Source organism: Pipistrellus kuhlii, unplaced genomic scaffold, assembly GCF_014108245.1.
Source record: "Pipistrellus kuhlii isolate mPipKuh1 unplaced genomic scaffold, mPipKuh1.p scaffold_m20_p_97, whole genome shotgun sequence".
NCBI lineage: Eukaryota > Metazoa > Chordata > Mammalia > Chiroptera > Vespertilionidae > Pipistrellus > Pipistrellus kuhlii.
This window is the reverse complement of record NW_023425603.1, coordinates 482,204-500,249: the sequence shown is the minus strand read 5'-3', so window position 1 is coordinate 500,249 and position 18,046 is coordinate 482,204. Positions and strand designations below refer to the sequence as shown.

General features: G+C 55.9%; 1 protein-coding gene across 3 annotated transcripts in view; it reads right to left on the bottom strand.

The window, feature by feature from the left end:
* Window positions 1-3,634: 3,634 nt before the first annotated feature.
* RCOR1 (REST corepressor 1) overlaps window positions 3,635-18,046 on the bottom strand; it is an 88,338-nt gene continuing 73,926 nt past the window's right edge. For all 3 annotated transcript variants that reach the window (XM_045578362.1, XM_036429024.2, XM_036429023.2), the window contains 6 exons: window positions 16,763-16,841; window positions 13,608-13,802; window positions 8,586-8,663; window positions 8,371-8,428; window positions 7,748-7,977; window positions 3,635-6,083 (listed from right to left, as the gene is read on the bottom strand). In XM_045578362.1, coding sequence (XP_045434318.1) covers window positions 6,042-6,083; window positions 7,748-7,977; window positions 8,371-8,428; window positions 8,586-8,663; window positions 13,608-13,802; window positions 16,763-16,841 — 682 coding nt within the window. In that variant the 3' untranslated portion in view covers window positions 3,635-6,041. The remainder of the gene's footprint in view (window positions 6,084-7,747; window positions 7,978-8,370; window positions 8,429-8,585; window positions 8,664-13,607; window positions 13,803-16,762; window positions 16,842-18,046) is intronic.

Below are 18,046 nucleotides of genomic sequence, written 5' to 3'. Positions count from 1 at the left end.
AAGAAGAGGAAGAAGAAAAAGGTAAGGTTAAAAATTATGAACAACAAATACCTTATCATCAACAAGTGAATCTAAAAATCAAGTGAAAAATCTGAATAGGAAAAAAAAAACTAAAAAAACACACTTTTCATTTTAGTTTGCAGTCTTCAGCTCTAGAAACTCCATTTAACAACTTTAAAAAAAAAAATCTCTTGAGTTTCCTTATCTGTTCACACATTAAAATAATTATCCATTGATTATTGATACATATTTATAATATGATTTGACATGATTGCTAAGTTCAGCACCACGGTCCAATTGGTGACAATTTCTATGTTTTTCCTCATCCTACATTTTTCTGCTTCTTTGAGTGTTTTGGTGGAAAATCAGACGTTGCAGTGATCCTGGATTCTCCTGTGTTCTCACTGATTACTTTGTTATTGTTTTGGAGCACAGGTTAGTGGCCTGTATTCAAACTACAGATTCCGTCTTACCCCACAGCTGCAGCAGCTGAAGTTGTCAGTCCCTTCAGCTTCCAGCAGCAGCTTTTGTTACCAGCTTCCTGGGGCGGGGTGTACATCCCTCTGCCTGTATATTTGGGCAGTCAGTCAAGGATTTCAGTAAAGTTTTTTTTACATTTTTACAGACTTCGGAGAGGATAGGAGAGGAAGACAGAAACATCGATGACGGCCCTAACCATTGGCTCAGTGGGTAGAGAGTCGACTCCTCATACCCAGGCAGGTACCTCGGTTGCAGGGTCCTCCCTGGCCCTGGCCCTGGTTGGGCATGTGCAAGAGGCAACCAATCAATGTGTTTCTCTCCCATTGATAGTTCTGTCTTTTCCTCACTCTCAAAATCAATGGAAAAATATCCTCTGGTGAGGATTAAAAAATAAAACATCAATGATGAGAGAGAATCATTGATCGGCTACCTCCTGCATGCCCCACACTGGGGATGGAGCCTGCAACCTAGTGATGTGCCCTGACCAGGAATCGAACCATGACCTCCTGGTTCATGGGTCAATGGTCAACACGCAACCACTGAGCCACACTGTCTGGCCAGGCTGACTCTTTAGCACATGCACTCACTGGACGGAGACGGGTGGCCACGTGGGCGTGGTCACACCGTGTCCCCACAGCCCGGACAGGCTGGTGGGAGGAGGTTCACTCACGTGCTGCCCTGGCCGAGGGCCTACCCGGGCGCAGTCTGCGGGACAGAGGGTTTGGCCAGTTGGTTCTGAAATGACCCAGGGTGCAGGAGCAGGGACGAGGACCTGGGCTCAGTGGACAGACCCTGCCTGTTTGAATTGGCCTCGGCCGAGGTCCTCGGGGGCGGAAAGGTGGTGGTTCAGGGAGACAGAGGCCTCCCTGGCCCCACAGGGCGTGTCCACACCCAGAACCTCAGGGCCCAGGGGCACCGCTCTGATGGAGAGGGGGTGCAGAAAATCGCTGTTCCGTATTTTAATATATCAATGGCTTGAAAATTTTTATTTAACTTCAGCAAATATTGGGAATAGAAAAATGAACTCTGCAGAATCTCACAAATAAAATTCTCCGATCTCCACTAACAAATGGTACCCTCCAATGGCTAAGCAATGGCCATGCTATGAACAGTCACATGATGAGTGCCGACATGGGAATGGCAGACAGTAAAACATTGCTCACACAGCATTTTACAACTTTTCTTTGAAATCCTCAGGTGGACTTCATCACTTGAAAAGACACACAGCATCTCCATTACCTGTCAACATTAACCTTACACATCTTTTAAAATCCACCAAGCACCCCGCCGAGCTGAGCCTGCGCGGCCTGTCCGCCCCGGGGGGTGCCTGTGAACTTGGGGTGCTGCCCGGGGTTGTGCTTTATCCGGTGGGGAAGGCGGGGCCGGCACAGGGGTGCCCGCTGCTGGGCGTCCAGGCCTGGCTCAGAGGAGCGGGCTTCCTGGGGTCAGCCAGAGGCAAAGCTGCACGATTAAAATCTGGAGTTTGGGCTTTAGGGGTGACGCACCCAGCAAGCAGACAGTGGGGTGGGGAGGAGGAGGGGACACCTTCCCAACCTCCAGAACCCCCGGGCCCCGCAGTCTGCCGAGGCCGGCGCGGGGAGCCAGTGCGATGGGCTCAGCTTGAGGCCTAGCCGGCTGCCACCACGCGCGTCCCCCAGGACTGAGCGCCCCCCCCCCCCCCGCGCCCCCAGGTCAGGAGAAGGCGCGGTCCGGTTCCAGGTGGGGCCACATCACGCCCAGACACGTGCCTGGGGCCGGGCCTTCCAGTCCAGCGTGGGGAGCATGAGGAGGGCGGTGAGCGTGTCCTGGGGCGAACGTGGGACTGTGTCTGCCTGTAGACAGACATGCTCTGGGAAGACACAGTGGAGGGAAAGCCTCGTGGTCCAAGGCGTGGGAATTAGCCCGAGAACAGTGCGAGGCATCTGTAACTATCTTTATTCCTGGGATGAAAAACGGACATTCACATTAAGGTTTCCTGTTTTGAAATTTTGGGGTAAGATAAGCGAGGCGGCCGAAGGACCAGAAGCCTTCAAGACTCAGGAGGCGGGCGGTGGAGCCGCTGCTGCAGCCCGCTGCTCTCCTCGCTCCTGGTGAGCCTGGAGCAAAACCTGCACGCCTTTTGGGCCGAAGGGCCCACGCCGTTGGGAAATGGCTGTGGCCACGCCGCCGCCTGCAGCGCAGAGGAAAACGGCCGGCACACGGTTCCGCGGCCCGGGAGCGAACTCTCTCCACGGTGTGAAGGCAATGACTTAAGAATGGGCCATTTCTGGCCGAAACCGGTTTGGCTCAGTGGATAGAGCGTCGGCCTGTGGACTGAAAGGTCCCAGGTTCGATTCCCGTCAAGGGCATGTACCTTGGTTGGAGGCACATCCCCAGTAGAGGGTGTGCAGGAGGCAGCTGGTCGATGATTCTCTCTCATCGATATTTCTAATTCTCTATCCCTCTCTCTTCCTCTCTGTAAAAAATCAATAAAATATATATATATTTTAAAAGGGCCATTTTTAGTGGTTGCATACAGCTTTAGAGCTGTTTTATAACTTTGGGGCTTAGGTCTGAATATAAATAAAATAATGCATTAAAAACAGAACAAAAGCTTGAATCCTGGGTCTCAGGGTCCAGCAAGGGGCTGGGGAGGAAGGCGGCACCAAGTGCAGCGCTGGCTCCCTCCCGCCCAGGCAGGTCTGGCCAGTGTAACGCACTGGTGGCTTGTTTTTGGTGCACGGTCATACCAACAGTACAAGTGATATTCAGAAAGACAGAAATAGGGGTAGTTGGAATTTAAAGTGACACGAGCACACTACAGGCATGCGACATTTGAGGAAAGTTTACACACACAGGAAACTGCTTGCTTTGTCCTGCAGTCAGGTTGTAAACCAACTGTATTTCATACCACTTTCCTGATTGGAGGTTTGTGAGCATCAAAGGGTATACAGTTAAAAACGATCAAAGCGTTTCACAGGACGCGTCTGGGGTGCACGCACAGCGAGCCCACTCCGTGGTGCCGCCGGCCTCGGCTCCTGGCCACTCCGTCTCCCTGGGGAAGAGCCGCATCACGAAACTGATCTCCGTTCAAACCGACAGTGCAGCATTCAAGTAACAAGGTGTTTCCATGGAGAAGCGAGAAAAACTGCCTAACACTTTACACAGCTACATGAAATTAAATAAAACAAACTTTAATGCATATGCAATACAATTTATATCTTTTGGGAATTCTAAACTAAAACTATCATTTGTTTCAATGGTACTATATTTTGCACAATAACTTATACTTAGGAGAAATCTTGCACAAAAATAGATATAATTATGACATTCACATTGATACTCTTTACGAAGACAAAGCTGAGGGAACATGGTCCCTGACCTCCCACCCACACGCCTGTGATGCACCGAAGTCTTGATATGTTTAAAAGGGCCTCCACGTCGGTGAGACCAGTCACTCGCTTTCAGCAGAGTGGTTCTTGCATTTACATCATTGCAGAGACAGTGCGGACAGCTGAGGACAGTGCTCTCTCAGACGTGAAACCGGCGGAAGCAGCCAGCAGCCAGGCCAAGACGCCGCCTCTTTTCCTGGGGGAGCCCACGGCAGCTGCCGTCCGGCGGGAAGACCAGCGCGGTGGCGCCGAGGCAGGTGAAGGCCGGAGAGCGCAGTGCGAGGCAGGCCGGCACCACGCTCCCCGCGGCTGGGCACCAGTTCCCAAGGAACACAGGCTGGGCCGAGGGGGGAACCCGCAGGCAGTGAGAGCCCCTGCAGGAGGCCCTGCCGACTGGAGAGGAGGGAGCCGGGAGGAGGGGGCGAGAGGAGCCTCCGCCCCTGCCAGGCCGTGTCCTCGGGGCGACGTGCAGCCGCGCGAGGGCTCCGCGGCCCTGCACTGCACTCGCACAGCCGGCTTGCGATGCCGAGGAGACCCAGTCTGAGTGGTTCCGTGTTCTCTCGCTCCCAGCCCGGACAGGTCCTCTGCCTCCCGACTGTCCTCACCTGCTGGGACTCCCGTGCAGGGACAGCGGACGCGAGCTCAGCAAGTCCCCTCTTACTGCCCCTTCAGAGTGACCTCTGTCCAGGTTCCTTTAAACCAGAAGTCCAATTCCAAACACGCTATGATTCTAGCTGACCCTCTTCCTAAATCAGCTGACTTTAAAAAGGCAAGGTGCTTGACAGCAAAACATCCCATTTTAATTGCATATTTTAAATTCTTAAGAATTGCTTATGCGCCTTAAAGCCTCGCACTTTTCTTTTTGGTATTGAAAGCAGGAAAGTGTTTAAATGATGGGGAACGACAGCAGAAGCTCCTGCGGCGTCCAGTGCCGGCAGAGCTGCGGGGAGGGCGGCAGGCTCACGCAGCCCGCAGCCGCTCTGGGCCGGCGGAGAGCAGAGCGAGCGGACGTCCCAGGACGTTTCTTACAAGTTCCACTTGCCCCCGTCCAGCCAGGCAGTGCACGCCCCGCGGGCTGCTTGCTCTCACGGCAGCTCAGCAGCAGCAGCAGCAGCACCAGCACCTGCTCACGCCTGGCTCTGCTCGGCTGTGGGAGGCGGGGTGTGCAGCCCACAGGGGCCTGCGGACCAGGCGTGTGGAGTGCCGGGGAGAAGCCAGGCTGCCCAGGAGGGGAACGACGTGCATCTGGAAACCTCCCGGCTGCTCCGGGCCCATGCGGCCTGCCCGACGGCTAAGTCTGCTCCGTCGGGCGCAGCGGGCTCTCACGCGCGGGATGTCATCTTTGGTAAGCAATGACGTGAAAGAGCTACGGCGCTGAAGCAGAAACAGGACTGGGAAGGCGGCGGCCCCAGGAGAAGGCACCAAGTCCAAGTGTACAAGCACCAGGCAGTGTACGGACCCAATCTCTTGGAGTTGGTTTGGGGGAAGCGGGGAACGAGGCGGCACCCATCCTGGGCTGCCACGCTGAGAGCTGAAGGCAGAGGGTGGAGTCCGTGTTCCTTTAAGTCACGTGTCCAGAGCGCTGCTGGGAGCCGCTGGGAGCCGCTGGGAGCCCGCCGGGCCCAGGGGAGCGGCTAGCGGACTAGCCGATCAGCCGATCAGCATCAGCCGGTCCCGGGAAGCAGGCCCGAATCGGGAGGTTTGGCACGATGAAGGTTACTGCAGTCTGCACACACGGTGATATCCAGAAACATGATCGCTTAGGTGGGGGCCTCGCACCGGACCAGAGAACCCTCTAGAAGGCCAACAGGTCCAGTTGCTGAGAAGGACATGATGCAAAAGGAGCGATCCGGGCCATGCAGGAAGAGGTGGGCTTCCAGGCAGCCACCTGCTCGGAAGCTGCGGACGGTGGCCAGAGCCCCTGGGGCCGGACCTCTGCCTGGGGAGGCAGCCCCAGGGCCGGGGCCGGGGCCGTGCAGCCGCGAGATCCCAGGCGGAGACCGCGCGAGTGCGCCAGCATGGAGGAACGAGCAAAGAATTAAGGCAGATGTAGCACAGGACCGAAGTGTTGCCGTTTTTGGTAATAGCTGCTTGTCCACAGGTGGGAGCAGATGGCGAGGTGATGCCGTGTCATACCTGATGCCCGGTAACGCGGACGCCCATACCAGTGTGGGAAGCGGCCTGGGTGCCTCAGGAGGCAGAGGTGTATCTGACGTCGAGAACAGAAGCGGCCTGAGGAAAGGAGAACAAAGAATCAGCCCGGCTGGCGTGGGCTCAGTGTTGACCTTTGAGCCATGAGGTCAGGTTCAATTCCTAGCAGGGCACATGCCTGGGTTGCAGGCTCCATCCCCCATGAAGGGCATGTGGGAGGCAGCCGATCGATGTTTCTATCCCTCTCCCTCTTTCCTTGCTCTGAAATCAATAAAAAAAATTATAAAAGAGTAGGAAGCAATGCAAACGGCTTGTTCTGGCATCCTGCAAGGCGACAGGGGGGCCTGCTGCCGGCCCACACAGGGGCACAGAGCTCCTGAGGCAGCCAGGAGGCGGCTGCACAGTGTGGCCCTGCAGCCAGGTGCCCGCTCAGAGCCCGCTCGGCCCCGTCCAGCTGTCTCCTCGCAGAATCCAGTCAGGGCGCCCAGCACCCAGGACAAGCAGAACGCGGCCAGGGAAAGCGCGCGCTCGGTGAGGGCAGCGCGGCTGGAGGCCCCGGGGCTCCTGTGAGGACACAAGACACCTAAGACCCCAAGATGGCAGGACCCTCTTTCACAGCTGCCACAGCATTCCCCCCCAAACCTCCAGCCTAAAGGTCCCTTGCAGGCCCTGCTCCCCTCGTGGCATCTTGTTGCCAGGAAACAACAGCTTCGCATCCTGAAGCTGGAATGCACCCTTCAGGGGTGCTCAGGTTCCCAAAGGGCTAGGCGTCCATGGCGAATCGACTCCGAGCGACATGGAGCCTTCCTCTCCCTCCTCCGTTTCAACGCTTGCTCTGCCCCTGACACCCCAGCCCCGGGCCCCCTGCTGGCTCCTCCCCGGCCTCCCAACTTCTGTGTGAAGGGCGAGCGCATGGGAGAAAGCATCTCTGCTGCAAACTCGAACGTCCTGCCCCAAGGCCTCACCGCTCACGCCTCCCGGGGGAGCGGACCTCAGGAGGGCGCTGCTGCTGAAGGGCAATCTCCGGGGACGAAGTCACGGCCAAAGACGAAGAGCCTTCGTGCCGCTCAGATGCCGCGTGAGCCGGGGCTGCAGCAGGCCCCGCGCTGGCCGGGACCCTGGCACCAGGGCCTCTCAGCGGGGCTGGGCCTCCCTAACCAGCGGCCGGGGCAGCACACGCTGCCGGCAGGCCGGACACTCCTGAGGGCGGAGGACAGCCGGCTGTGGGAGGCATGAGGAGGGACTTTCCTGGTAAAGCCACGCTGACCGGGAAGCGACCACAGTGAACCGCGCCAGTGAGTGAGGCGGTGACGGGCCCTGTGACGGGGAACAGAACCACCTGCCCCACAGCAGGAGGAACGGGGTCCCTGCAGCCGGGGGAGCCCTTGCCTGACCACCACCTGGCCGTCCTGCCGACCGCTCCGAACTGCCTGGGGGAGCGGTGAGCCCGCCCGCGGCACGGCGTGGCCGCTCCGAGGGCACGGGCACTGCAGTCCCCGCTCCCCGCTCCCCGCAGAGCGCTCCGGCCTGAGTGCGGAGGGAACGAGCGAGTCTGGGTGGGAAGCCAGGGTGACATGAGGGACGTACCCAGGAATTCACGTGTCAGGAACGCCGGGGACAAACCTGAGTGAACTCCTCACACAGATGGTGGCCAAAGCCAAGTGCCTGACGGCCAGGCCGGGACCTGCCCGCGAGGTGCGGCCGTCAGCGCCGGGGGGGCGGCCGGGGGGGTGGTGCGGGCTCACCTCCTCGTCCTCCTCGGGGACCTTGAGCGCGCTGTCCGGGGACCTGACGGGCTTCTGGCCGCCGGGCCCGTTGGCCTCTTCTTTCCCGTGCTCCGCCTCCCACTCCTGCAGCACCTCGTCGATGTTGAAGCGGCGTCGGTAATTCACAAAAAAGTTTTTCACTTGTACCACCGACTTGTTCCCAATCACGTCTGAGATGGCCTGGAAGTCCCGGCCGTACTTCCTGATGGCTGAAGAGTGTGGTTTCAACAGGGAGAAACCGCCGAGGCCCCGCTGAGGCCTTCCTGAGCCCGATACGGAGCCTACAGGCTCCCCGGGGCCACACCCACGGCGGCTCCCAGAGGTCAGGGCGGCCCTGCCTCCGACGCCCCGCGAACACGCCACCGCAGTGACTATGGACACTCCCTCTCAGGTCCCAGGCTACCCCCCGACCTTAACCCGACACTCAGCCTGTAAAATGAGCTCCTCACACTAGAGCTGAGCCCTGCACAGCAGCTCTAAGCTGGGAGGCCAGCGGGAGGGGGTGTGGCTGACAATGACCCGGAGCTGCTGCCATGTGAGCAGTGCACGGGGGTGGGGGATTTCACCATCTCCCCGAAAGCTCTCAGTGACAAGGACCATACCCTGCACGGCGAGCAGCTGCTCCTCTGTGGTCCAGCGCGCGTTGAACTTCTGAACAACCTGGACACCCAAACGAGTCCCGTTAGCGGCCACCCTCCTGGGGAGCCCCCACCCTCAGGCCAGGCCTCACGCCGGCTCAGCCACGGGCCGTCCGCACCCCTGAGGGCGGGGGCCGGGGAGCGGCTGGGCTAGCCCCCACGGGAACCGGCAGGCCTACCTCGGGGAGTCGGTACGGCTCGATGCCCCCGTCCAGCTTCTCTTTGAGAGCGCTGTTGGTCTGTTTAATGCTCTGAATCTAAGAGAGAAAGGCTGTTACTTTCCATAAAGAAGCTCTGAAGTGGGGTGGGGTTCAGCCCGCAGGCGGAAGCGGCGGGAGGGGGATGACAGCGGGGGGCCCGGGGCGGAGCCAGTGCCCGGGGAGCCGGCCGTGCGGGGCTCCGGGGCTTGTGGGGAAGAGAATGGGTGTGAGAGGCGGTGCTGGTAACAACTCTGATGTTTCTCCCCCCTCCGCTGAGATCAATAAAAACACCTTTTAAAAGCATTTCCTTCATCGTCCAAGCTGCCGTGAGTCAGGTTTCTTGTCATTCCCAGGCGAACAGTTCCCTGACACACAACCCAACAGAGTCCAGCGAGCGCCGGGCGGAGCCAGAGGCCATGGGGGATCCTGCTCCCTCTGCAAGGTGACTCCGAGCCGCTCTTCCACCCCAGAGCCCTGTGAGCCCAAAGCCCTGCTCCTGGCCCTGCTCTCCTCCTGCGCCCCCGCCGCAGCCAGCAGCGCTGGAGGAAGAGGGGGTGCAGCCGCAGGAGAGCAGGGAGTCTCCCTAGAGCAGTGTTTCCCAGAGTGTGGTGCGCGTACCCCAGGGGTACGGGAAGAGTCTGATGGGGGTACACGTTGCACCGGAGTTTGGTGGGAATATGCACTGCACCGTGCTTAGCTGCGCCTAATTCTATGTTCTCATGAGTACGAGGGGTACTCAGCGTTACAAAAATTATAGAAAAGGTACATGAAAGGGCAGGGCGGGGCGAGGATGAGCTCCCAACTCCGCCCCGTAGGGCGGAGTTATCCCTAGCCCTCAAAACCCCTGCACTGGGAGAAATTTGCGCTCTTCCGCCATGCTGCCGGCATGAGTGGGACGAGCCCATGCTAGCATGGTACAGGCTCTTTTGTTTATTGCATCGGACTCGGCTCCCCGGTGGTCCTTGGGGATCACAAAGTCTGGGCATAACAGATGGGGGAATTCGTCCGGGATCCCCGGGACCATTAGGGAAAACCCGATCCGGAGAGTCTGACTGGCCGCGGTAGGTGTGCGCGCGCTCTGGAGGGACGTAAAACCCCTCATGGAATTGGTGTCCGAAGATGCCTGGTGGACGCACCATGAAGGCCACGGGCAGGAGGATCAGAAGACGTTCTGACCTCCCGGGAGGACGAAGTCTGGGCATAACAGTACACATATGTCAAAAGTTTTGGAAACACTGCCCTAGAGGAAGGGCAGATGCGCCCTGGAGAGCGTATCCCGATTGGGGCGAGTGCTTCCCATGCAAGCAGAGCCCCAATGTTCTGCGGCCCTCGGCACCCTGGAGGCGGGCGGCCCTCCTCGCACCCTGGAGGCGGGCGGTGAGGACTGGCCTCCTCTTTGGAAAGAGGCCGGAAGCTGAGCAGTGCCCCTGAGATGAGCAGGCAGCTCCGCTCCCTCCTGCACCACCAGGCGCGGCCTCGGACCCACGTTCTCATCCCCGAAGTGAGAGCTGGCCTCCTATTCCACCTTCCAACAAGTCAAAGCAGCAAACACTGAAGTGAACCCTCAGGACGGGGCGGGAGGGGGGGGCAGAGAGGGGAGCACAGAAAGGGCCACAGGAGGCTCCGCGGTGCAGTCAGCTTCGATGCTCCAGGCAAACTCAGATGCAAACCACACGCTGCTTCCCACACTCGCATAAACACAGAGAAAAGAGCCACTTTTTTTTCTTTTTATTGATTGGAGAGAGGAAGAAAAAGAGAGGGGCAGGCGGAAAAGGTTAATTTAAGAAACAATGTCCTTTACAAGAACATCAAGAAGGTGCCAGATACCGAGGAACAACCCCAGCAAGGACGGGCAGACCCACACACTGGAAACAAAACGCAGAGCAGTGAGGCTGTGGTGTGGGTGTCTCATGGTCGGATGGTGTTAATTCTCTACTCGATCGCTACCAAGACCCTAGTAGGAGCATTCTCTGCAAGTTGAGAAGATGACTATGTTTAAATGAAGATACAAAGGGCCAGGAACGGCCAAGACAATCCGGAGGACCTGTCCTTCCAGACCCCCAACTTCCACGCTCTCCCAGACAGTGCCTGCCATGAAGGAGGACAGACAGACGAGCAGACAGGAAACCGGCACGGAAATCCGAGGCCCTGCCCTGCAGCCGGGAGGGGCAGGCTTCTCCCCACACAGCCGTTTCCCCAGAGGCCGCGCAGCACAAGGGCGCGCAGTACACACACTCACACACACACACAAGGGCGCGCAGAGCACACACAGTATACACACTCACACACACACACAAGGGCGCGCAGAGCACACACAGTATACACACACACACACACACAAGGGCGCGCAGAGCACACACAGTACACACACACACACACACACACACACACACAAGGGCGCGCAGAGCACACATAGTACACACACACTCACACACACATGGGCGCACAGAGCACACACAGTACACACACTCACACACACACACAAGGGCGCGCAGAGCACACATAGTACACACACACTCACACACACATGAGCGCACAGAGCACACACAGTACACACACACACACACGAGCGCAGAGCACACACAACACACAGTACACACACGGGTGGGCATAGCACACACAGTACACACACACACACACACACACACACACACTACACACACGGGTGGGCAGAGCACACACACACACACACACACACACACACGGGTGGGCAGAGCACACACACACACACACACACACACACACGGGTGGGCAGAGCACACACACACACACACACACACACACACACACACGGGTGGGCAGAGCACACACAGCACACACACACACACACACACACACACACACACGGGTGGGCAGAGCACACACACACACACACACACACGGGTGGGCAGAGCACACACACACCCAAACAGGCTGAAGGCCACACGGCAAGAGGCGTGGACAGATACACACAGACAAATGCCACCAGACCACCTTCCACCACAGCCTGGACCACAGACTTAAAGGCACATGAAACCATAACCCTTCCAGAAGGAAACAGCCATTTCCAGTAGCAATATTGTTTCTGATGCATCTCCTTGGGCAAGGGCAACCAAAGAAAAACAAACACAAGGAACCACATTAAACTAAAGCGTTTTCCATAGCGAAGGAAGCCGTCAACAAAATATAAAGACAGCCCACTCAATGGGAGACGATCTGCCGGTGATACATCTGATGGGTTAATATCCAAACTTTATAAAGAACTTTGGAAAATGCAACTGTCTTATGACCCAGTAATTCCTCTCCCGGGAATTTATCCAAAGAAACTCAAACACTAGTTCAGAAGAATATCTGTGTTCACTGCAGCGTCATTTTCAACAGCAAGATCTGGAGTAACCCAAGTGTCCATCAGTAGACAAGTGGCTAAAAAAGCTGTGGTACCAATAAAATAAAATAAAATAAAATAAAATAAAATAAAATAAAATGAAATAAAATAAAATAAAATAAAATAAAATAAAATAAAATATTCCGTAAGACTTAAAACAGGGGGAGGGGAGAAAAAGCTGTTGTACATTTACACGATGGAATACTACTCTGCTGAAAAGAAATGTTTTTAAAAAAGAAAATGTTTTCCCTTTGCGGCAGCATGGCTGGCACCGGAGAGCACTATGCGGAGCGAAGTAAGCCAGTCAGAGGAGACAAGACGATGTGACTTCACTCAGATGTGGAATCTAATGCGCACACGCACTGACAAGTCAAACAGACAGATTCAGAGAGAAGGCTGACAGCTGGGGGTGAATGGTTGGGGAGGGAGACGGAGCAAAACAGAAGAGAGAACTCATGGACACGGACAGCAGTGATGATGGGGGTGGAAGGGATGAGCGGAGGAGACCACACCCCCCTCACCTCAGGGAGGTTGGCAACGGCACTCAGAGCACCACCACAGGAGACAAGATGGAAACTGGGCGACGTAGCGTGAGGAACTTCTGTGACTCAAAAGACGCCATGAGGAGAGTGAGAGCCAAGCCCAAAACAGAAAAACGGGCAACCCGCGCCCCTCTTCCCGGGCCAGTTCTGTGCTCACACGGGTGGGGCCCTGCCAGCATCTGGGGGGTGGCGGCGAGAGATGCAGCCGGCACTCGAGGCACAAGATGGCGAATGCCCCCCAGAGAAGAAGTGCCCAGCCCACCCACACTCACCGCTCTGAGGCTGGACACACGCACGCTCCCCCCCAGCAATGCCAACAGGACACACAGTGTGAGGGCCACATAAAAGATGTTCACCATGTTCTCTGCAATGCCCAGACGTCTACTTTGTACAACTGTTCCCGGCAGTGAGAAAGAACGAGAACCTCGGCTCTACACTACACAATGCTCTCTCATGTTACATGAAAACCAGACCTGCAAGAAACCACATCCCGTCCTCTATACATCTATCTATATATATAAAGGCCTAGCATGCAGGTGGGAACAGGAGTGCGACGGCTCACTGTGAGTGCGCTGCCCACCAGAGGCCCTGGCCAGCAGCCGGAAGGTCCTGACAGGCCCTGATAGCCAGACAGGCTCAGGGACCCTACCTGTGCGTGACTTTTGTGCACCGAGCTTCTTGTTTTTCTCTAAAATCCAAAACATGCGTCGCCATCACTGGTGGTTTTAAAGTTAGAGGCCACGCCCTGGAGAAGGCGGGGTGAGCAAGAGGCACGAGTGGAGCGGGTGACGCTGCGCTCAGGGTGACGGTGGCCAGAGGGGACCAGAGTGGGGCTTCGGAGCCAACGGCCATCTCTTGGCTCAGAGAGAAGTTAGCTGGGCATGCTCGCCGTATGGAAATCACCAAGCGCACACACAAGCATTTATACACACACTCTTAACATCGACTTCAAGGTGAAGTGAAGAGAAAGCTAAGCCAGTACGAAGATCTTCTGCCCAATTCCTGAGGGAACGAGCCCTGGGAGATGTGGGAGGAGACCACACGCATGAGTGGACGGTGAACCCAAGGCCTGGTCAGCCCCCGGCCGGGCGGTACCTGGCGCTTGATGGAGACCAGCTCCATGTCCAGCTGGCGCAGCACCGTGGTGGCGGCAGTGGCGTTTGCAGACACGGCCTCCACGTCTTCTTGGGAGAGAAACATCCCTTTCGGGGGTTTCCTTTTGGCGCGGTTCTTGGCTTGCGTGCTGTGCTTCTCTTTCTTGATCTGCGGGACGGACTCGGTGGGGGGCGCCTGCACAATACACAGATGTGGACAATTGTGACATAAAAATTAAAATGCCAAGTGAACAGCTGGGCTCGGCCTGAACACCTGGCAGAGGACCCCACTTCCTGCCACAGCTGCACCCCCACTCTCACTCGGAGGCTGACGGCAGCCCCTCAGCTCCCTGCACCCAGAGGGTGGGAGTTGCTTGTCTTCACCGGCCCCACGTGCACAGGGACCCCGGCCATGGACAGAGGGAGGAAAAGAGGGAGGGAAAGCAGGGAGGGAGGGAGTAAGGGAAGGAGGGGAGGGAGAAAGAGGGAAAGGAAGGAGGGAAGAAAGGGAGGAAAGGGGGGAGGGTGGTTGGTTCAGCACAGGTATAAAGATCCACTTAAATTCTTTAAATCTTTAAACAAGTTTTAAAATATGCAAATTTCAATGTGAAATTGTGACTTTTTACACATTTTTTGGGGGAATGACTTAGCTTTTAGGGCAACCGTGCCCTAAAAATCTCCTTCCAGACCTATAAGCTGTCATTGAAATGCTATTTTTTAAGCACTTTCTCTCTGAATCCCAAACCTGCAGAAACGAAAGGCAGAGCAGCCGTGGTGTCTCCCTGCTCACCCCTTTAAGAGCAAGAAGTGCATGTGCTTTGCTGAAACACTTAAATACCTCCACGTTGTGAGACTGAGCTGAAGGCCATGCAGACTGGCCACGGCAGTGAGCCCCCAGCACCGGCAGAGGCCACGGCCACGGCAGTGATTCCTCAGCACCGGCAGAGGCCCATGGTGCTGCCACAGGGCTATGATGTCCAGCAAAGACAGTCGATGGACAGCGTGTCTGTTTTCATAACACTTTAGTGTGCAAACAAACTATGATTTAAGCATTTTTCTTTTTGATTGAGAAATTGAGCTATATAAATAGGAATTACAGAAATTAATATAAAATCAACCTTTTCTCTTCCATTTAAAACGTTCCATTGAAGAACCTAATGATGCAACAAAACAAAGCTAACCAAACACCCCAAGTCCAGTCTGACTTCTCAGACCATCTAAGCTGCAGACCCTCCAGCAGCCTTGTCACTGGGACTCCTAGGAGTTGCTGGCAGAGTGCCATCGGTTGAGAATGACGAGTTCCCCATTTGGTGATGTAACCAGACCAAAGAAGCCTTAAAAACATGTCTAGAACACTTTGACCCACAGCCCATATCCAGAAATTAACTATAGACTAACTGGTTTGGCTCAGTGGATAGTGTTGGCCTGCGGACTCAAGGGTCCCAGGTTTGATTTCGGTCAAAGGCATGTGCATTGGTTGAGGGCACATCCCTAGTAGGGGGTGTGCAGGAGACAGCTGATCAATGTTTCTCTCTCATCCATGTTTCTAACTCTTTTTCCCTCTCCCTCTCTGTAAAAAATCAATAAAATATGTTTTTAAAAATTAACTGTAATGGAAAAAATTAGTGCACACATTCTTGGTTATGAAGCCAGCAGTCTGGCACTGTCTGGAAAAGGAAGCATGGCAGGACTGTAGAAACCCCCGAGGATGCCTTTCCTCGAGTGACAGGTGTGTGGGACATACAGCTGGGCTGGGTGTCTGTAAGGATCTCAGAAAGGTCGGGGCCTCTGGGGGCCTTGCCGAAGGCGGCAGCCCCTGCCTTGACTTTTCCAAGCAAGTCTGACCCCATGTGTTTTGCTCGAATCTCTGTGCTTAGTCTTTAAGACCCGACCTTGGAGAAGCGTGTGCTTGGAGGAGCGTGTGCGTCCTCAAGGCTGCTTGCCCGCTGGTTGTGTCTGGAGGTTATTTTAATTCAAGCTGTTGTGACAATAAAGCCAAAGGAGGCGGCGAACAGGCTACTTGGCGGCAACAGCCAAGTGGTGCCTCGTCCCCTTCACAGAAACAGGTGAGAGGAGCCTTCATCCGTCACTCAGGGCTGATGGTCAGCCCGGCACAGCTGTGTATACTAATGTATCTGACATAAAAATATCTTCAACCAGAATAAATTTGAAAGGTTATAAAATTTATATATAAAGATCCCATTTATGTATTTTAAAATAAATATTTACTCAGAATTAAGTATATAACTATATACTGAAAAACATTTTTAAAATATTTTTATTGACTTCAGAGAAGAAGGGAAAGATAGAAACATCAATGATGAGAGAGAATCATTGATCGGCTGCCTCCTGCACGCCCCCTACTGGGATCAAGCCCAAACCTGGACCTGTGCCCTTGACCGGACTTGAACCCAGGATACTTCAGTCCGCAGGCCGACATTCTATCCACTGAGCCAAACTGGCTAGGGCCACTTAAAAACATTTAAAAAATTTTTTATTTTAGGGAGCGAGAGAAAGGCAGAGGGAGAAAGAGGGGGAGAGACCCATTTCCTGTTCCACTTCCTATACACCCACTGGTGAATGTTTTTATGTGCTCTAAGCGGGGATCAAATTTGGTGTATAGGGACAGCACTCTAGCCACAGCTCCCGGCACCCACACATTCTTACAGGGGAGCATGTTCATGGTGACCGTGTGTGTAAGTGGTGTCATTTTCCCCTTTTCGATGAGCTTTGTACTTTGTCCATGAAAAGCACATGGTACTGATGCCAGGCCCGGTTAGGTATGTCTAGCCTTCTAGTTTCCGCCTGAAGCAACTTTCTCAGACCTCAGAGCCTCTGAGACAGAGAGCTCGCCGTTTACTAAAACTGCAGGCTCCTCCTTCAGAACAACTCACGTGACCCCAGTGAGCGTCCCGCCACCGTGGGGCCAGCGCCGCAGCCTGAGGAGCTGGGCCTCCCTGCAGGGCCCCGTGGCCGGGCCTGCCGAGGGGGCCCAGAGCCACAGAGCCGGCTTTCCTCGGGGGCCACAGGTGCTTGATCAATGCTATGAATGGACAAAATGATGCCAGACTGCAACCCCATTTCAAAAGGCTAACACCCCAACACCCCCCCTCTCAGGGACAGGTGACAAACGCCTGTTTGCCTAACGGGAAATACCTCCTCTCTGCTCTCCTTATTCTGACCCAGCTCAAGGTCAACGGGGTTGTTTCCATTTGCTTCCTCCAGTTCATCCTCACTGAAAGACAAGAAAAAGTGACTGCAAGGTTAGTCTGTATTAATGTACTTAATATACAAATAGAAGCAATGCATTGATTTGATATAAAATTAGAATGTTTTCAGATTCTGAGATAAAAGCCTTTTTACAATTTAAATAAAACACCAATTCCACAGTTGTTTTCGTTTAAATGATTAAAATAAACTATTAAAACGGGTATCTAACTCCCAAACTGGCCTAGAACCCTGTTGCTTTATATAAAGTGTTTCCTCTCGGCTGAAAAGGTAAAATTTAAGACATTTACTACCACTGAGCAACAACCCGAATGCAGGCCGACTCGCAGGGAGCACACTGACCAGCAAACGAACCGCGGTCAGGCCGCCCGCCGCCCCAGGCCACGGGGCGGGAACTGGCGTTTTACCACGGTGCTGCCCGCTCCAGCTCATGCTCCAGGCGGATGCATTCAAAGAGGACGAGAGCTCGGGGGAGCATCCCTAGGAAATGAGAGAACAAGGCCCGGCAGCCTGCCGCTGGCTCACCACTGAGCCAAATTGCGGCCAGAGGGCTCGGCTTTCCAACAGCCACATCCCCCCCTGCATCCAGATGACCACGCCCCCTGCACCCCACTCTCCCCCTACCCCAGCCTCCTCGGCCCAAGGAAAGGGTGTAAAGGAAAGAAAGAGCCTGGCTGAGGACGCTCTGCCTCCGTCCTGCCGTGGCTCCACAGCAGGTCCCCTGCGGGCGCCCCGTCTGCATCTGGGGGCGTGACGTGCCCGCGGGAGGAGGCACCACCTGGGCGGCCCTCCTCCTCAGCACAGTGGGCTGCTTTGGTGCTAACACTGACTCAGTGAGGAGACGGCCTCTGCCGCAGGAACAGCCTCAGTGCACTCAGCAACAAGCCGCCCTGCACGGGAACAGCCATGCCACTGCGCAGCTCGGCTGCCCAGGACACCGGTGAGCGTCTGCCATGCTTCTCTGACGTGAGGAGAGCTGCCACTCACCGGCACACCCGTGTGCAGCTGAAAACCAAGCCTGGCACACGCCCCGGGCAGCGCACACGCCCCGGGCAGCGCACACGCCCCGGGCAGCGCACACGCCCGGGCAGCGCACACGCCCCGGCCAGCGCACACGCCCCGGGCAGCGCACACGGCCCGGCCAGCGCACACGCCCGGGCAGCGCACACGCCCCGGGCAGCGCACACGGCCCGGCCAGCGCACACGCCCCGG